This window comes from Carlito syrichta, unplaced genomic scaffold (assembly GCF_000164805.1).
Source record: "Carlito syrichta isolate Samal-C Ts95f unplaced genomic scaffold, Tarsius_syrichta-2.0.1 Scaffold316362, whole genome shotgun sequence".
Taxonomy (NCBI): Eukaryota; Metazoa; Chordata; class Mammalia; order Primates; family Tarsiidae; genus Carlito; species Carlito syrichta.
Window position 1 is genome coordinate 1,555,019 of NW_007260458.1, and position 13,183 is coordinate 1,568,201.

At 37.9% G+C, this 13,183-nt stretch overlaps 1 protein-coding gene across 1 annotated transcript in view; it reads right to left on the minus strand.

Annotated features, from left to right (window-relative positions):
• The window catches only part of ANO6 (anoctamin 6), a 137,073-nt gene that overhangs the window by 61,384 nt on the left and 62,506 nt on the right, over nucleotides 1-13,183 (minus strand). Inside the window, exons 7-8 of the mRNA XM_008074185.2 lie at nucleotides 11,825-11,940; nucleotides 3,945-4,079 (exon numbers count right to left, since the gene is read on the minus strand). Of these exons, the coding sequence (XP_008072376.2) occupies nucleotides 3,945-4,079; nucleotides 11,825-11,940 (251 nt within the window). The remainder of the gene's footprint in view (nucleotides 1-3,944; nucleotides 4,080-11,824; nucleotides 11,941-13,183) is intronic.

Genomic DNA, 13,183 nt, shown 5'->3' on the forward strand with positions numbered 1-13,183 from the left:
AAGGAAAGGAAAAAAGGGCCTCCAGATTGGAAAGGAAGAAGTAAAACTATTTCTTTTCACAGATGACATGACACTGTATAAAAATCCGAGGGAATCCACCAAAATACCATAGAGCAAATAAGTCAGTTTAGCAAGGCTGCAGTACCAAAAAAAAATTATATATATACACAAAAAGTCATTTTATCCCTATATATTAGTAATAAATAACCCAGAAATTAAATTAAGAAAACAATTTCATTTATAATACCATAAAAAATACTCAGAATAAACTTAAAAGAAAAATTACACACTGAAAATTAAAAGTGTTGATAGAAATTAAAAGGCATCTTATGTCCATGGATTAGAAAACTTAGTACTGCTAAGATGACAATCCTCTTCAAAGTGACCTATGGAGTCAACATAATTCCTATCAAAATCCCAGCAGGATATTTTTCAGAAATAGACAATCTGATCCTAAAATTCATATGGAAATGCAAAGGACTCAGCATAACCAAAACATCTTGAAAAGAAGAATAAAATTTTGAAGTTGCTAACTTCAAAACTTACCATAAAGCTACAGTAATCAATATAGTATGATACTTACATAAAGTACAAACACTTAGATGAGTGGAAAAGAATTGAGAATCCATGAGCAGGCTCTTACACTAATAGCCTATTAGTTTTCAACAAAGGTGCCAAGATAATTCAATGGTGAAAGAACAGTGTTTTTTAAAAGGGTGCCAGTACACTTGGATACAGGCATGGAAAATGAGAAAGCTGGGCCCCTACCTCATATCATTTACAAAAATTAACTCAAATAATAATCCAAAAACCATAAACCTCCTAGAAAATAAATACTGGAAAAAATCTTCATGACTTTGGATAATGAATGGTTTCTTAGATATGACACCAAAAGTAAAATAACCACAAAAAAGGTAAATTTGATATCATCAAAATTAAAATTATTTTCCTTCAAAGGATATCATTAAGAAATGAAAACACAATCACAAAATGGGAGAAAAAAATATATTATATATATATTTATATATATATCTGCTATGGCTTGAATGTGTTCTTTCCAAAATACAGATATTGCTAGTGTGGTAGTATTAAGAGATGGGGCCATGAGGGCTCTTCCCTCAGGTATAGGACTAGAAGCTCATATAAAAGGAGTTGACAGAGGGAATTCCCTCCTCTTGCCCTTCTGCTGTGAAGAAACAGCATTCCTCTCTTCTGAAGGATGTAGCCCTCACCAGACACCAAATGCCAGTGCCTGCATCTTAGACTTCCAGCCTCTGTAACTATGAGAAATAAACTTTTGTTCTTTACAAATTATCCAATCTGTGGTATTGTCATAGAAGCACCAAAGGACTAAGACAATATCCAAATGCTGTTGAATGTAATATTTAAAAAATTATTTCCTAATTATTGCACAGTTCCATTTTGGGACCCTGTGTGTATTTTTTATATTGATTTTGTATCCAGAAAACTTTATTTTTTATTTTATTTTTTGAGTTGGAGTCTCATTTTGTCCATGAATGTTCACAGCAGAATTATTCATAATAGCCCCAAAGCAGAAACAGCCCAAATGCCCATCAATAGATGAATGGATAAACAATGTGATATATACATACAATGGAATATTATTTGGCCACAAAAAAGATATGAAATATGGATACACACCTCATAGATAAATCTTAAAAACTATATGCTAAGTGAAAGAAGAGTCACAAAAGGCTTCACACTGAATAACTCCACTTTAATGAAATGTCTACAATAGGCAAATCCATGGGAACTGAAAGTATATTTCATGGCTTCCAGGGGATAAGGGAAGAGGGGCTAAGGAATGACTGCTAATGGACACTGGTTTCTTTTGAGGGCAATAAAAATGTTCTAAAATTAGATGGTGCTAGTGGTTGCACAACTCTGTGAATGTACTTCAAACAAAGGAATTGTATGCTTTAAAGGAATACATTTTATGGTACATATGTTTCAAAACAACTGTTATTTTTAAAAGCAAGTATAAGTTTAAACATGCATTTCATAGAAGAAGAAATGCCTATAACATCCTCCATTCATATCTTCAACAACATACAATACTAAATATGTTTTTTGTTGGGCTACAAATAATATGTGATTAAAAAATACTATATATGCAAAGAAATGACAAATACAAAATTTAGTACAATTGTTATTTCCTAAATGGAGGCAATCAAGCAAAGTACTGTTACTTCAAAGGTATCAGTAATGTTCTTTTTCTTAAATCAGGAAGTAAATCATTATTCTTTATACTTTTTTTTTTTTTTGGAGTCTCACTCTCGCCCAGGCTGCAATGTAGTGGCATGCTTGCAGCTACCTCAGTCTTGGCCTGCTAGGCTCAGGTGATCCTTCTGCTTCAGCCTTCCAAGTAGCTGAAATTACAGGTGTGTGCCACCACACCTGGCTAATTTTTTAAATTAATTGTAGAGATGAGGTCTTGCCAAGTTGCCCAGGCTAGTACTCGAACCCTGGTCTCAGGCAATCCTCTCGCCTCGGCATCCCAAAATGCTGGGATTATAGGCTTGAATCACTGCACCTGGCCTTATTCCTTATACTTTAAATATATTTTCTATACCTGTGAATCTACTCAGCATATAATAATAAACTGAAAATATTTAAGGTTATATATGCAAAACGTTTTAAAGTAATATAGTAATTAAATATATAGTAATTAAACAATTAAAGTAATTAAATAATTAAATTTAAATAATTTTGAGCACAGGGTATATTCTCAAGACCTTCCTTCAGTTTTCTATAAATTAGTCTGCATGAAATAGTAGTAAATACGTTGTGTGATTTCATAAAATGATTCATAATGAGAATCTTATAAAACTGCAACTTCTGCACATTGAAAATGTATTTTTGAGCTTTTTTTTTTTGGCTAGAATAATACACAAAACAACAGTGAAGTCAAAAAGACAAATTTAGAGAAAAGGTATCAACATTGAGCCTTTGGCCCCAAATTCCTTTCCAGTGAAGAGGGGAGTACTTCAAAAACCATCTGCAGCTTTCTAGCTAAGAAGCCATAATGGGTACAGCACGCTCAAAATCCTCTGTTAAATCGAATGGGTAATTATGTCTATACATCAGGGCTGCCACGTAAGCATCCTTCCTCGGGAGCAGGCTGATATGCTTGCGGCTTGAAAAAATTGGTCATCAGCTCAACGCTGGTGCCCAGAAATTTTGATCTGGCTGTCACCTGGATAGGGGCCAGATGATCAAGAGAAAATGCCTGGCTTAGTGCTGCATCCCTTCTGGAGGTTGAGACCACCAAAAGCAGAGAAATAATAACACAATTCACAATGGTGATAGTGAAATTCAGAGTGCTCTAGTGCCCATTTACGTCCCTTTAGACAGTGCAGCTGCTGTTTGAATTTCAACAATCACAGACTTATTCCCTATTATTTTTTCTTCCTTAACATGGTAAGGATTCATTTTTAAAATGTAAAACCCAAAACAACTATTGTTTCCTTCAGTTTTTAAATATGCATTTCTTAGTACCTATTAGTAAATCATTTGCAAAAGCAAAAACAACACCAATTTTCCCATTGGAACTCTGGGAAAAAAAAAATCAGAGCTGCTCTTGGCCCACATCTGCAGGGCTGAGGAAACATTCCTCTGGGGGCCAAGAGTTCAGAGGCAATTCTCCCCCCTCCCGTCTTCCTTTATTTTTCAAACAAAACATTGTCTTAAAATATTGGAGGGTTTCCTAAGGGTAATATTCCTGTCAGAAACTGGGTCAGATTTTCTAAGAAAAAAATTTTTCCATCTCACTTAGTTATTATACTCAGAACAAAAGGAATATATCATCCCAAGCACTGAGTGTTCTGCAAAGAATCTTGTTTGGTAAAACAGTTTAAGACCAAGAAAATAATTTTATGTCTAATCAACTTTTCAGAGCTGCAACTGGGATAAACATAGGTCACCTCCAAGTACAGTTATCTTGATTAAGGTATCCGTAGAGAAAGCAAGCCACTCCCACGACTGCTGCCAGGAGGAGCATCTGCGTGTAATAGCCCAGCCAAGCAAAGTAGATTCCAATCTTCTCTCCATAATATTTCCTGAAGAAAGACAGAAATTATTTTCAGAAGACACAAATAATCACTTTGCAGCTTCACCTGAATATTAATTTCTGATTTTAAATAAAAGGAGGCATTAAGCTTAAACCTCTGACTCAGCTCACCTTTAAAATACTCATTTTCATAGCACACACTGAATTCTACTATGAAACAAAAAGTATATGACACATCATTATATAAGTACCGAGCATTATCACTGTTTGCCTTTTGAAGCAAAGTATGTCAAAACAGAGCTAAGGAGAGAAAAATGCTTGAAGCAAATACAGAGTATTACTATCAGTCTTTGTAAACACTAGCACGATTTTACAAATTCTCCAAAAGACCAAAAGACCGTACTTTATATCCATTAGACAAATGAACATAAACAACCTGCTCAGATACTTGCTTTTACTTAACTAGGGAACTTCCTTGGAGGAAATGTAACATAAATCACTAACACAGTTGACCCTTGAATGACACGAGTTGGGTTTGAACCATGTGAGTCCATTTACATGCGGATTTTTTCATTAAAGTTACAATGTATACGACTGCTCCTCCTCCACCTCTTCTGCCTCTGCTACCCTGAGACAGCAAGGCCAACCCCTCTTCCTCTGTAGCCTACTCAGTGTAAAGAATTCAAGGATAAAGACATTTAGGGTAATCCACTTCCCCTTAATGAATAGTGCATATATTTTCTCTGCCTGATGATTTTCTTTTCTTTTTTGGGGGGGGGGCTTATACCAACAATGCTTTATTTTCCCAATGATAATGTGTGACAACGTATGTAAAATTCCCCCAATGACAATGTGTGACAATGTACATAAAGATCTCTTCAAGGATCTTTAGCCAACAAGGAAGCTTGCCTGAGCCACGGTTTTCATTGGGGGTTAGTCACATAGACCTGGTGTGTCTACCTGACTGACTTTAATTACTGAGTCTCCAATACTCCCTGTCCCCAGGGTTCAAACTGATATTGTGTGTCCCAGGGCCCCAGGTGAACAAAAACAGGCATTCACTATATATCACATTGTTCACATAAACTATCTGATATGTCCCAAGACCCCAAGGGTGCAAAGATATTCTGATCAGGCTAGATATTCTGTAGGCTAGATATTCCACAGGGTTATAGGCTATCTGCTAGAAACTGGTCAAGAGCCAGATCTGTCTTTGGAATGTGCAGGGTTTGAGTAACCCAAGTCCACTAAGTTAACACTTTACTGTATAAGCCTATTCAAGGACCCCCTCAGCTTCTGAAAGTTGCCTTTGCCCAAAGTTTTGCTTCTTCCTGGGGCAGCCAGTGTCCAGTGACCCACTGAAGCAGGAGTATAAATACTTGATATCTCAGCCCAGCAATAGGACAACTCACATTCCAATCTTAGCACTCCCCAGGGGTTTGGCTGAAGTTGTTATTGGGCGTGCATCACAGTTTGACTTCTGCCTCACTCCTACTAACTTCCCATGTTCTCCATAGATGTCAACTACAAGGGAACCAGTCAATAAACATTCTGCATGCTAAACTTTCTTTTTTTTTTTTTAATCAATTTTTTTTATTATGATATTGTGGGGTACAGTTAAGGGTTAGGTATACAAATATGCTTCATTCAGGCACCCTTGTTGATAAGAGGTGTCTCCCCATCCTCAGACAGATATTTACTACCGTTAATCCCATCTCGCTTCCCCTCCATCCCATAGCTTCCCACCACTGTCAGTCATTTTCTTATAGTATTATGTTGGATGTTCAAGGTCCACTATATGAGTGAGAACATGTGATACTTAGATCTTTGTTTCTGTGAGAGATCACTCAGTATTATAGATTCTAGTTCCATCCAGGTTGCTGCAAAATTCATGATTTTGTTCTTTTTTATGGCTGCGTAGTATTCCATCGTGTATATGTACCACATTTTTTTAATCCAGTCCTCTTTTGATGGACAGCATGGTTGCTTCCAGGTTCTTGCTATTGTGAACAATGCTGTGATAAACATACATGTGCAGGTATCTTTTTTATACAGTGATTTGAGTTCTTCAGGGTATATTCCCAGTAGGGGGATTGCGGGGTCATATGGGAGGTCAGTATTTAGAGCTTTTAGGAATCGTCATACTGTTTTCCACAGAGGTTGCACTAGTTTGCACTCCCACCAACAGTGTAGAAGAGTTCCCTTTTCGTCACACCCTCTCCAGCAATTGTTATTTTTTGAGTTATTGATAAATGCCATTCTGACTGGAGTTAGGTGGTATCTCAGTGTGGTGCTGATTTGCATCTCCCTGATGATTAGTGAGGTCGAACATTTTTTCTTTTCTTTTTTTTTTTTTTTGAGTTGGAGTCTCACTCTGTCATCCAGACTGGAGTGTAGTGGTTGCTTCTGGACACTGCAGCCTCGACCTGCTGGGCTCCAGCGATCCTTCCACCTCAGCCTTCCAAGTAGCCAGAATTACAGATATGTGCTACCACGCCCGGCTGATTTTTTGATTTATCGTAGAGATGAGGTCTCGCTGCCCAAGCGGGTCTCAAACCCGCGGGCTCAGGCAATCCACTCACCTCAGCCTCCTAAAGGCGCGGGATTATAGGCTGAGCCACCAAGCCCGGCGAGCATTTTTTCATGTGTCTGTTCATATCTTTTGTCCATTTTATAATGGGGTTGTTTGTTTTTTTCTTTTCAGCACATTTGAGTTCCTTGTAGATCCAAGATGTTAAGCCTTTGTCAGACTTGGAGTTGGCAAATACTTTTTCCCAGTCTGTAGGCTGTCTCCCTGCTCTCTTGATGGTTTCTCTGGCTTTGCAGAAGCTTGTCAGTTTAATGAGGTCCCACTTGTCTATCTTATCTCTTATGGCCTATAAGAGACATAGCTCTGGGCACAACCTGGAATCCTTAGATACCTGAGACAAGAGCATCCCTGGGCTCTACTAGCATTCACTGGGCAGCTCTGAGACCAGCTCCATGGGTCACAGGCCTGGGTGGAGGCCACATCCATGGAGAAAAGAAAGGGTTGAGACCAAGCTGAGGATGGAATCAGGAGACAAGAACAACCAAGTGTGCTCATTTTCACATGCCTGGAGCTTTGTTGTCTGGCTCTTGGACAGCAGGCAAATGGCAGACTCGGGATGAACCCTGGGAAGGAAAAGCCTGATAATGGGTTTGAGACATCTTGGCCTCTTTTCTGTTATGATTCCTGTAACATGTTCTCATCAGCCATCCATCCTGGAAATGCCATACTTAAAAATGGAAAGAATCTTAGAAGTTGGCTGGTCCAACTTCCCAATAGAAAAAACATCCTGATGTATTTAGACAGCTGGTCAGGCAGTCTCTGCATGGATATTTACAGTGACAAGGAGTTCAATACTTCCTAACGCATCTCCACTATACTGAAGGCAAGGCTGAAAGATCTTTCAAATTGCAAACAGAAACCTGTCTCCAAGTCCTTGCTGAAAAGTTGGGAATAATAAAGGTACCTTCACACGTGATATTCTTTGATCATTGTCACTCTCTGCCAAAAACATCACAATTCTTAACATCAACTTTTAAAAAATTCAGCTTTGATTTCTTAATCAAAGCTGCTGCTGTCCAGAAGCAGCCATTTTCAACTCTTACAGCTGATTTTCAAATATTTACTTCCATATCTCTGAAAACAATATGTGAGAAGTGCTGCTTATTGATTTTTCAGTTTTGTGTATCCCCTATTGACTTTTTACTCTAGAAGATGAGGCTTAAGCTCTCTTTCCACTCCCTGCCTCTTCTACCCATCCACATCTCTATTCCCATCCTTTCTGACATAGTTACATTATAATTTTTGGTTAGATCAATACCCTTGCTTTACATTATTATGACTCTGTAAACGCTATTCACAGCTGAATCCAGTCATCGCTATAATTACTTTTTTCTTCCTGCCTAGTATTTTGCTTTCCCTCAAGTTAATAATTGTCTTGATGGTTCAATGCTTTGTTTTCTGTGTACTTATCACCAATTCAACCCAAGACTCTCTCCTTATGTGTAACTTTCTCAGTATGTTCAAACACATGAGGTAGTCTATCAATTTCAATTCTTTGAATAAATCTCTTCAGATCACCTCCAATCTGGATTAATGAAATGACTCTCTAGTCAGATTTACTAAAGCTCCTGTCTTCCTCTTTCTTGGTGAAGCACCTTCTTTGTTACCTTGCACAACATCTAAACTATGAAAATTCCTTTCACTTAACAGTTTGGCTAGATATGAAATTTAAGTAGAAGGTTTACTTTCCTTAGAAATGCAAAATTATTGCTCTCTTTTCTTCTAGTTTGCAGTGTTGTTGAGAAGTACAATGTTATTCTGAGTCTTGATTCTTTGTATGATTTCCTTTCTGTTTTGCTTTTTGGAGGCTTGCAGGATCTTGTCTTTATCTCCAGTGCTCTGAAATGTCATGTTATATTGACTTGGTGGTTTGGGTTTTCATCCTCCAGGCTGGGCACTCAGCAGGCTCTCGCTACCTGGAAACTCACAACAGCTCTTTAATACAGTTCTTCAGATACCTCTCTGGAAGCACTTCTCAGATTTCTTTTCTATATTTCTTCTGGTTTCCAACACTCCTATTATGTATATATTGCACCTCTGGGACTGCTCTTCTAATTTTTATCTTTCTCTTCTTTTATTTTCTATTTGTTTTTACTTTTCACTCTATGTTCTGCATAATTTCTTCAACTTCACTTTTTCACTTGCCTTTTTGTTTTTTGGAGTTTCTGTTTATCACATTTTCAATTTTCTAAGAGCTAGATTTTATTCTCACAATGATCCTTCTTAGTAGAATCCTGCCCTTGTCTTGTGGATACCATATCATCTTTTATCACTCTGGGGTAAAAATGGAAGTTTGGGGGGATACTTTTCTTTTTTATCTGTGATGTTTGTTTTCTACAGGCTATTCTTTCTAGTTTGTTTGGTTTGCATTTGGGAAAACAGCTCGTTTTCCCTTCTGGTAATCCCTGGGAATCATAGATGAAGGTTTAATAGCTTGGGTGTTCAAGGAGTTACCAGTGGGAAGCAACGAAGGGATGGAACATGTCGACGGGGCGGGAACAGTTAAATGTATTTCCCTTAGCAAAGCATATTTAAAATAGTGGGAGGGGGCAGAAAAGAATAATTAGAACCCATCTAACACATCACACTGCCATCTGATGCTATAGGTTTTACAAGGAAATTAATAAAATGGAAACATCACACGAATCTCAACCTCAAATATTTACATATGTATAAATATCTCCCTTTAAAATCTTATTCTACAAGGTGAACAGAGTTAACAAAAATGCCTCTTCATGATTACAATCCAACTAATTAATAAAAATAAAGGAGGAAGGAATTAGAGTATGCCCAAATGAAATCTCCTATAAAATAAAGAACGTAAGCAATGATCACTAAGCTGCTATCATCACAAAAAAGAGAGACACCTGGACATGATGTACCTTCTGACAGAAGCACCCAACTCCACATACCAAGTATTCTTATACAAAATCAAACCTCAATCAGATCAAGCTTCTAGACGAGGATCAACTTACTTACCTGATGCAAATACACAATTACTTAGCTAAAGTAAACACAGAGGAACATGTTCAACTACACCAAGAGAGAATGAAATCAGCAAAATAGAGAATACAAGGAATTCTTGCAACAGTTGTTAAAAAAAAAAAAGAAACAAATAGTAACAGACTAGAAAAAATTTGAGAGATTAACTGTAATATTTGGATATTATTTGAATCCTGATTTGAGCCAAAAAACTATTAACTGCTTTTTTTTGTTTGTTTTTTTAAACAATCAGTGAACTCTAAACACATTATTTGATGATAGTGAGGAACTGCTTTTTTTTAACATGAGGTATTCTGGTTATGTTTCAGAGACCATTTCATTTAGAAATAGGTGATAATGAATGACATGATACTTGGGATTTGCTTCAACATGATCCAGTGGAGGAGGGAGGGAAAGATTTGGGAATAACACTGGTTATGATTTAAAAACTTTTGGAACTGGCTGACAGATAAATGCAGGCTTGCTATACTACTCTTCCTACTTTTGGATATGTATAAAATTACCCATAATAAACATAAAACAAAACTAACTATCGTGTCTTAAAACTCTCATTTTTAAGGTCAAGTAGTTTTCCCAAGTAGGTTGGCACCTGCATGGGGCACTGAGATGTCATAGAAAGAACAAGTACTTGGTTCCAAGCAGACCTGAGGATAACCTGACTCTCCTCTCCTCCTCACTCTCCACATGCAATCCATAACCAAGTCCTGTTGACTCTACTCCCAAATACATTCCAAATCTGTTCCCACAATCTCTTTTCTAGCTCACTCAAATAGCCCCCTACCTGGTCTCTCTGCTTCTGCTGCCCTCTATAATCTATTCTCTACATTATCTTTGCAAAATGAGAACAATACAAAGCTATGTAAATGCTTATTTCAACTGCTTCTCACTGTACTTCAAGTCTAAACTCTTTTCTGTGCTCCTGCAACCCCTTTAACTTCATGTCTTTTTTTTATTATAAAGATGTGGGGTATAATTCAGGGTTAGATATACAAACAAATGTTGATTATGCAGGTACCCTTGTTGATGAGGTGTACTCTTCCCTCCCCTAGCAGTTTCCCTCAATTGCCAATCCCATTCCCCATCCCCTGGTAGTTTCCCACTATTACCAGTCCCTTTCTTATAGTATTATGATAATTGTTCAAGGTCTGCTTATGAGTAAGAACATATGGCACTCTGTTCTTTGTTTCTAGACAAAAGAAATCCATCCATAACTTCATGTCTTATCATTGTCTTTCTCATTAGCACTAGTCTTTGATATTTCCTCATATTTGCCAAATGTATGTGTGTTTCAGGGCCATTGTACAAGTTACCCTTATTCCTGGAATGACTTCTTCCAAATCCTCAAAGTATTGCCTCCTTTTCACTATCTAGTCTTGGCTCAAATATCACCTATTCAAAATAACTCTCTTGACTTATTTCCCCATCCCTTTCCATTTTATCTTTGTTTTTTCTTCACTTCAATCAGAAATTCTATGTTTGTTTATTTTCATATTTTTATTCACTTTTTTGGTTGTTTCTGGTCTAACTTCCACCAATCACCAGTATCAGCCTTGCCCAAGCAACAAAAGTTTTGGGAAGACACCTTCATTGGTGCTTTGAACAGGCAAGCCCTGAGCTAGTCATTACATCTTGTTAGATACAATGAAATAGTAGTCCTGACAGCAGACATGAGAAAAGAGTAAAGCTTTATGCCTTATCATATAATATAACCTACATATAACATTTACTTCTGTGTAATAAATAATTTGGTGGGTCTTTGTTGCCAGTTTCTGGGTGGCAACCTCTAAACTCTTGGAATTTCCTTAAATTTATGATAGGCCCTAGGATCACACCTGAGAGTTTACACCAGTGAGGTGACTCATGGTGCCCCCCTAGATAGTTTGTGCTAATGAGATGATTCAAAATGGGCACTGGCTATGCCAGAAAGATAAACCAAGTGACTAGAGAATTGGAGTTTTGAGTCACATGGTACTGGTCTGTGTTATAAGGAGGGGATGAGACTGGAGACTGAGCCACATAGGCTCAGTCAATTCCATTATTCATGTCTACATAATGAAGCCACAATAAAAACCCTGGACAATGAAGCCCAGTGGTCTGCGTGAGCTCCCCTGGTTAGCAATAGTCTGTGTGTACTACTGCACTCAGACACCATGAGAGAACCATGAATGCTTCACCCTGGATTATTCTCCACAATAACTCACCTGATGAGATCCAAGGGCTGCTTTTTGTATATGCTTCGAGGATGAGCCCACTCCCTGTACAGAAGGTACCGTTCATTAGGGCAGCTGGGATCCTCTGACCGATGGCGGAATTTGCACTGTAAAGTAGAAAAAAACACATGAGCATCACAATCATCAAGTTTTCACAAATTGCTTATTGTATGTGATACTAATGCTAGACAGTCATTTGTGAATAAGGGGCTCCCACTTGCTGGAAGGGATGAAAATACCATCTTAATTTTTAGTGATTCTCAACCAGGATTGTTTGCACTTCCCTCCAGGGTCATTTGCAAACGTAGGTGTAATGAATGCTTGGAGGGTTTAATCCCGGGGAGCACGGCAAGGACTCGGTGGGAGCCCCAGGGATGTCTGATGTCCTTCAAGTGGGCCTCCCATGTGCCAAAATCACTACAGTGGAAGAACCCAAGAATCTGTCCCACTCTCCTTGGACAGTGAAGAAACCAGGGCCTTGTCTGGCCAGCAGCAGTGTCAATTCTAAAATCTAATCTTCTTTGCCCCCAGTTCAGCAGTTACTGTGTGACAACATGTAGAAAACAACACAGAAGCTTGACATCATGTTATACACTTAGCTCATTCAAGAAACAAAACTTCCAGCCTATGTTTAAATTCAGTTGCCCTTTTCCTTTCCTGATTCATCTTCCTTCTTCCTGCACTGGAACCAGAATACCACCCAGCCAGACCTTAGCATAGGTCCTGACCTTCATCTACCTTCCTCTCAAATACCATATGAGATCATTCTTTAGCCCAGATACAAGACTACTGCAATTAGAAGAGGCTTTGGTGGAAAAGACCTGGACATGGGCATATGTCAACTGAATACTATAGAACCCTGGCACCCCAAATTAATATTCATGACAGCTATTTGCAAGTGTCCCCAAAACTCATGTCATGCTATAATTGCTAATTTTGCTGAGGCGCAAAAATAAAGCACACACATCATCAGGCAGGACAGCCACATCAGGTCTCCTTGTTAGGAAGTTCAGTATCTGCTTCTACACCCAGCTCCCTGTTCTCTACTTGCCCATGTGGATCAAGTAGCTGTTTAGTATACTAGTTTTATTACCTTAGATAGAACATTTATTTCAATACTGTCTTCATCCATAGATACATTTACTACACAGTAGCAATTAGTAATCTCAGTCTTTGCTTTCTCTGGTCTTAGAGACTCAGATAAATTTATAGAGAATGTAACAATGCAATATAACGTGGCATTTAGTTTATTTCAATGAAATAAATTTTTTCATTTAGAAATAATGACTCTGCATTTATGGAATCATTAAGGGTCTAGGGTGGTCACATTTAAAAATTTTCATTTTATGA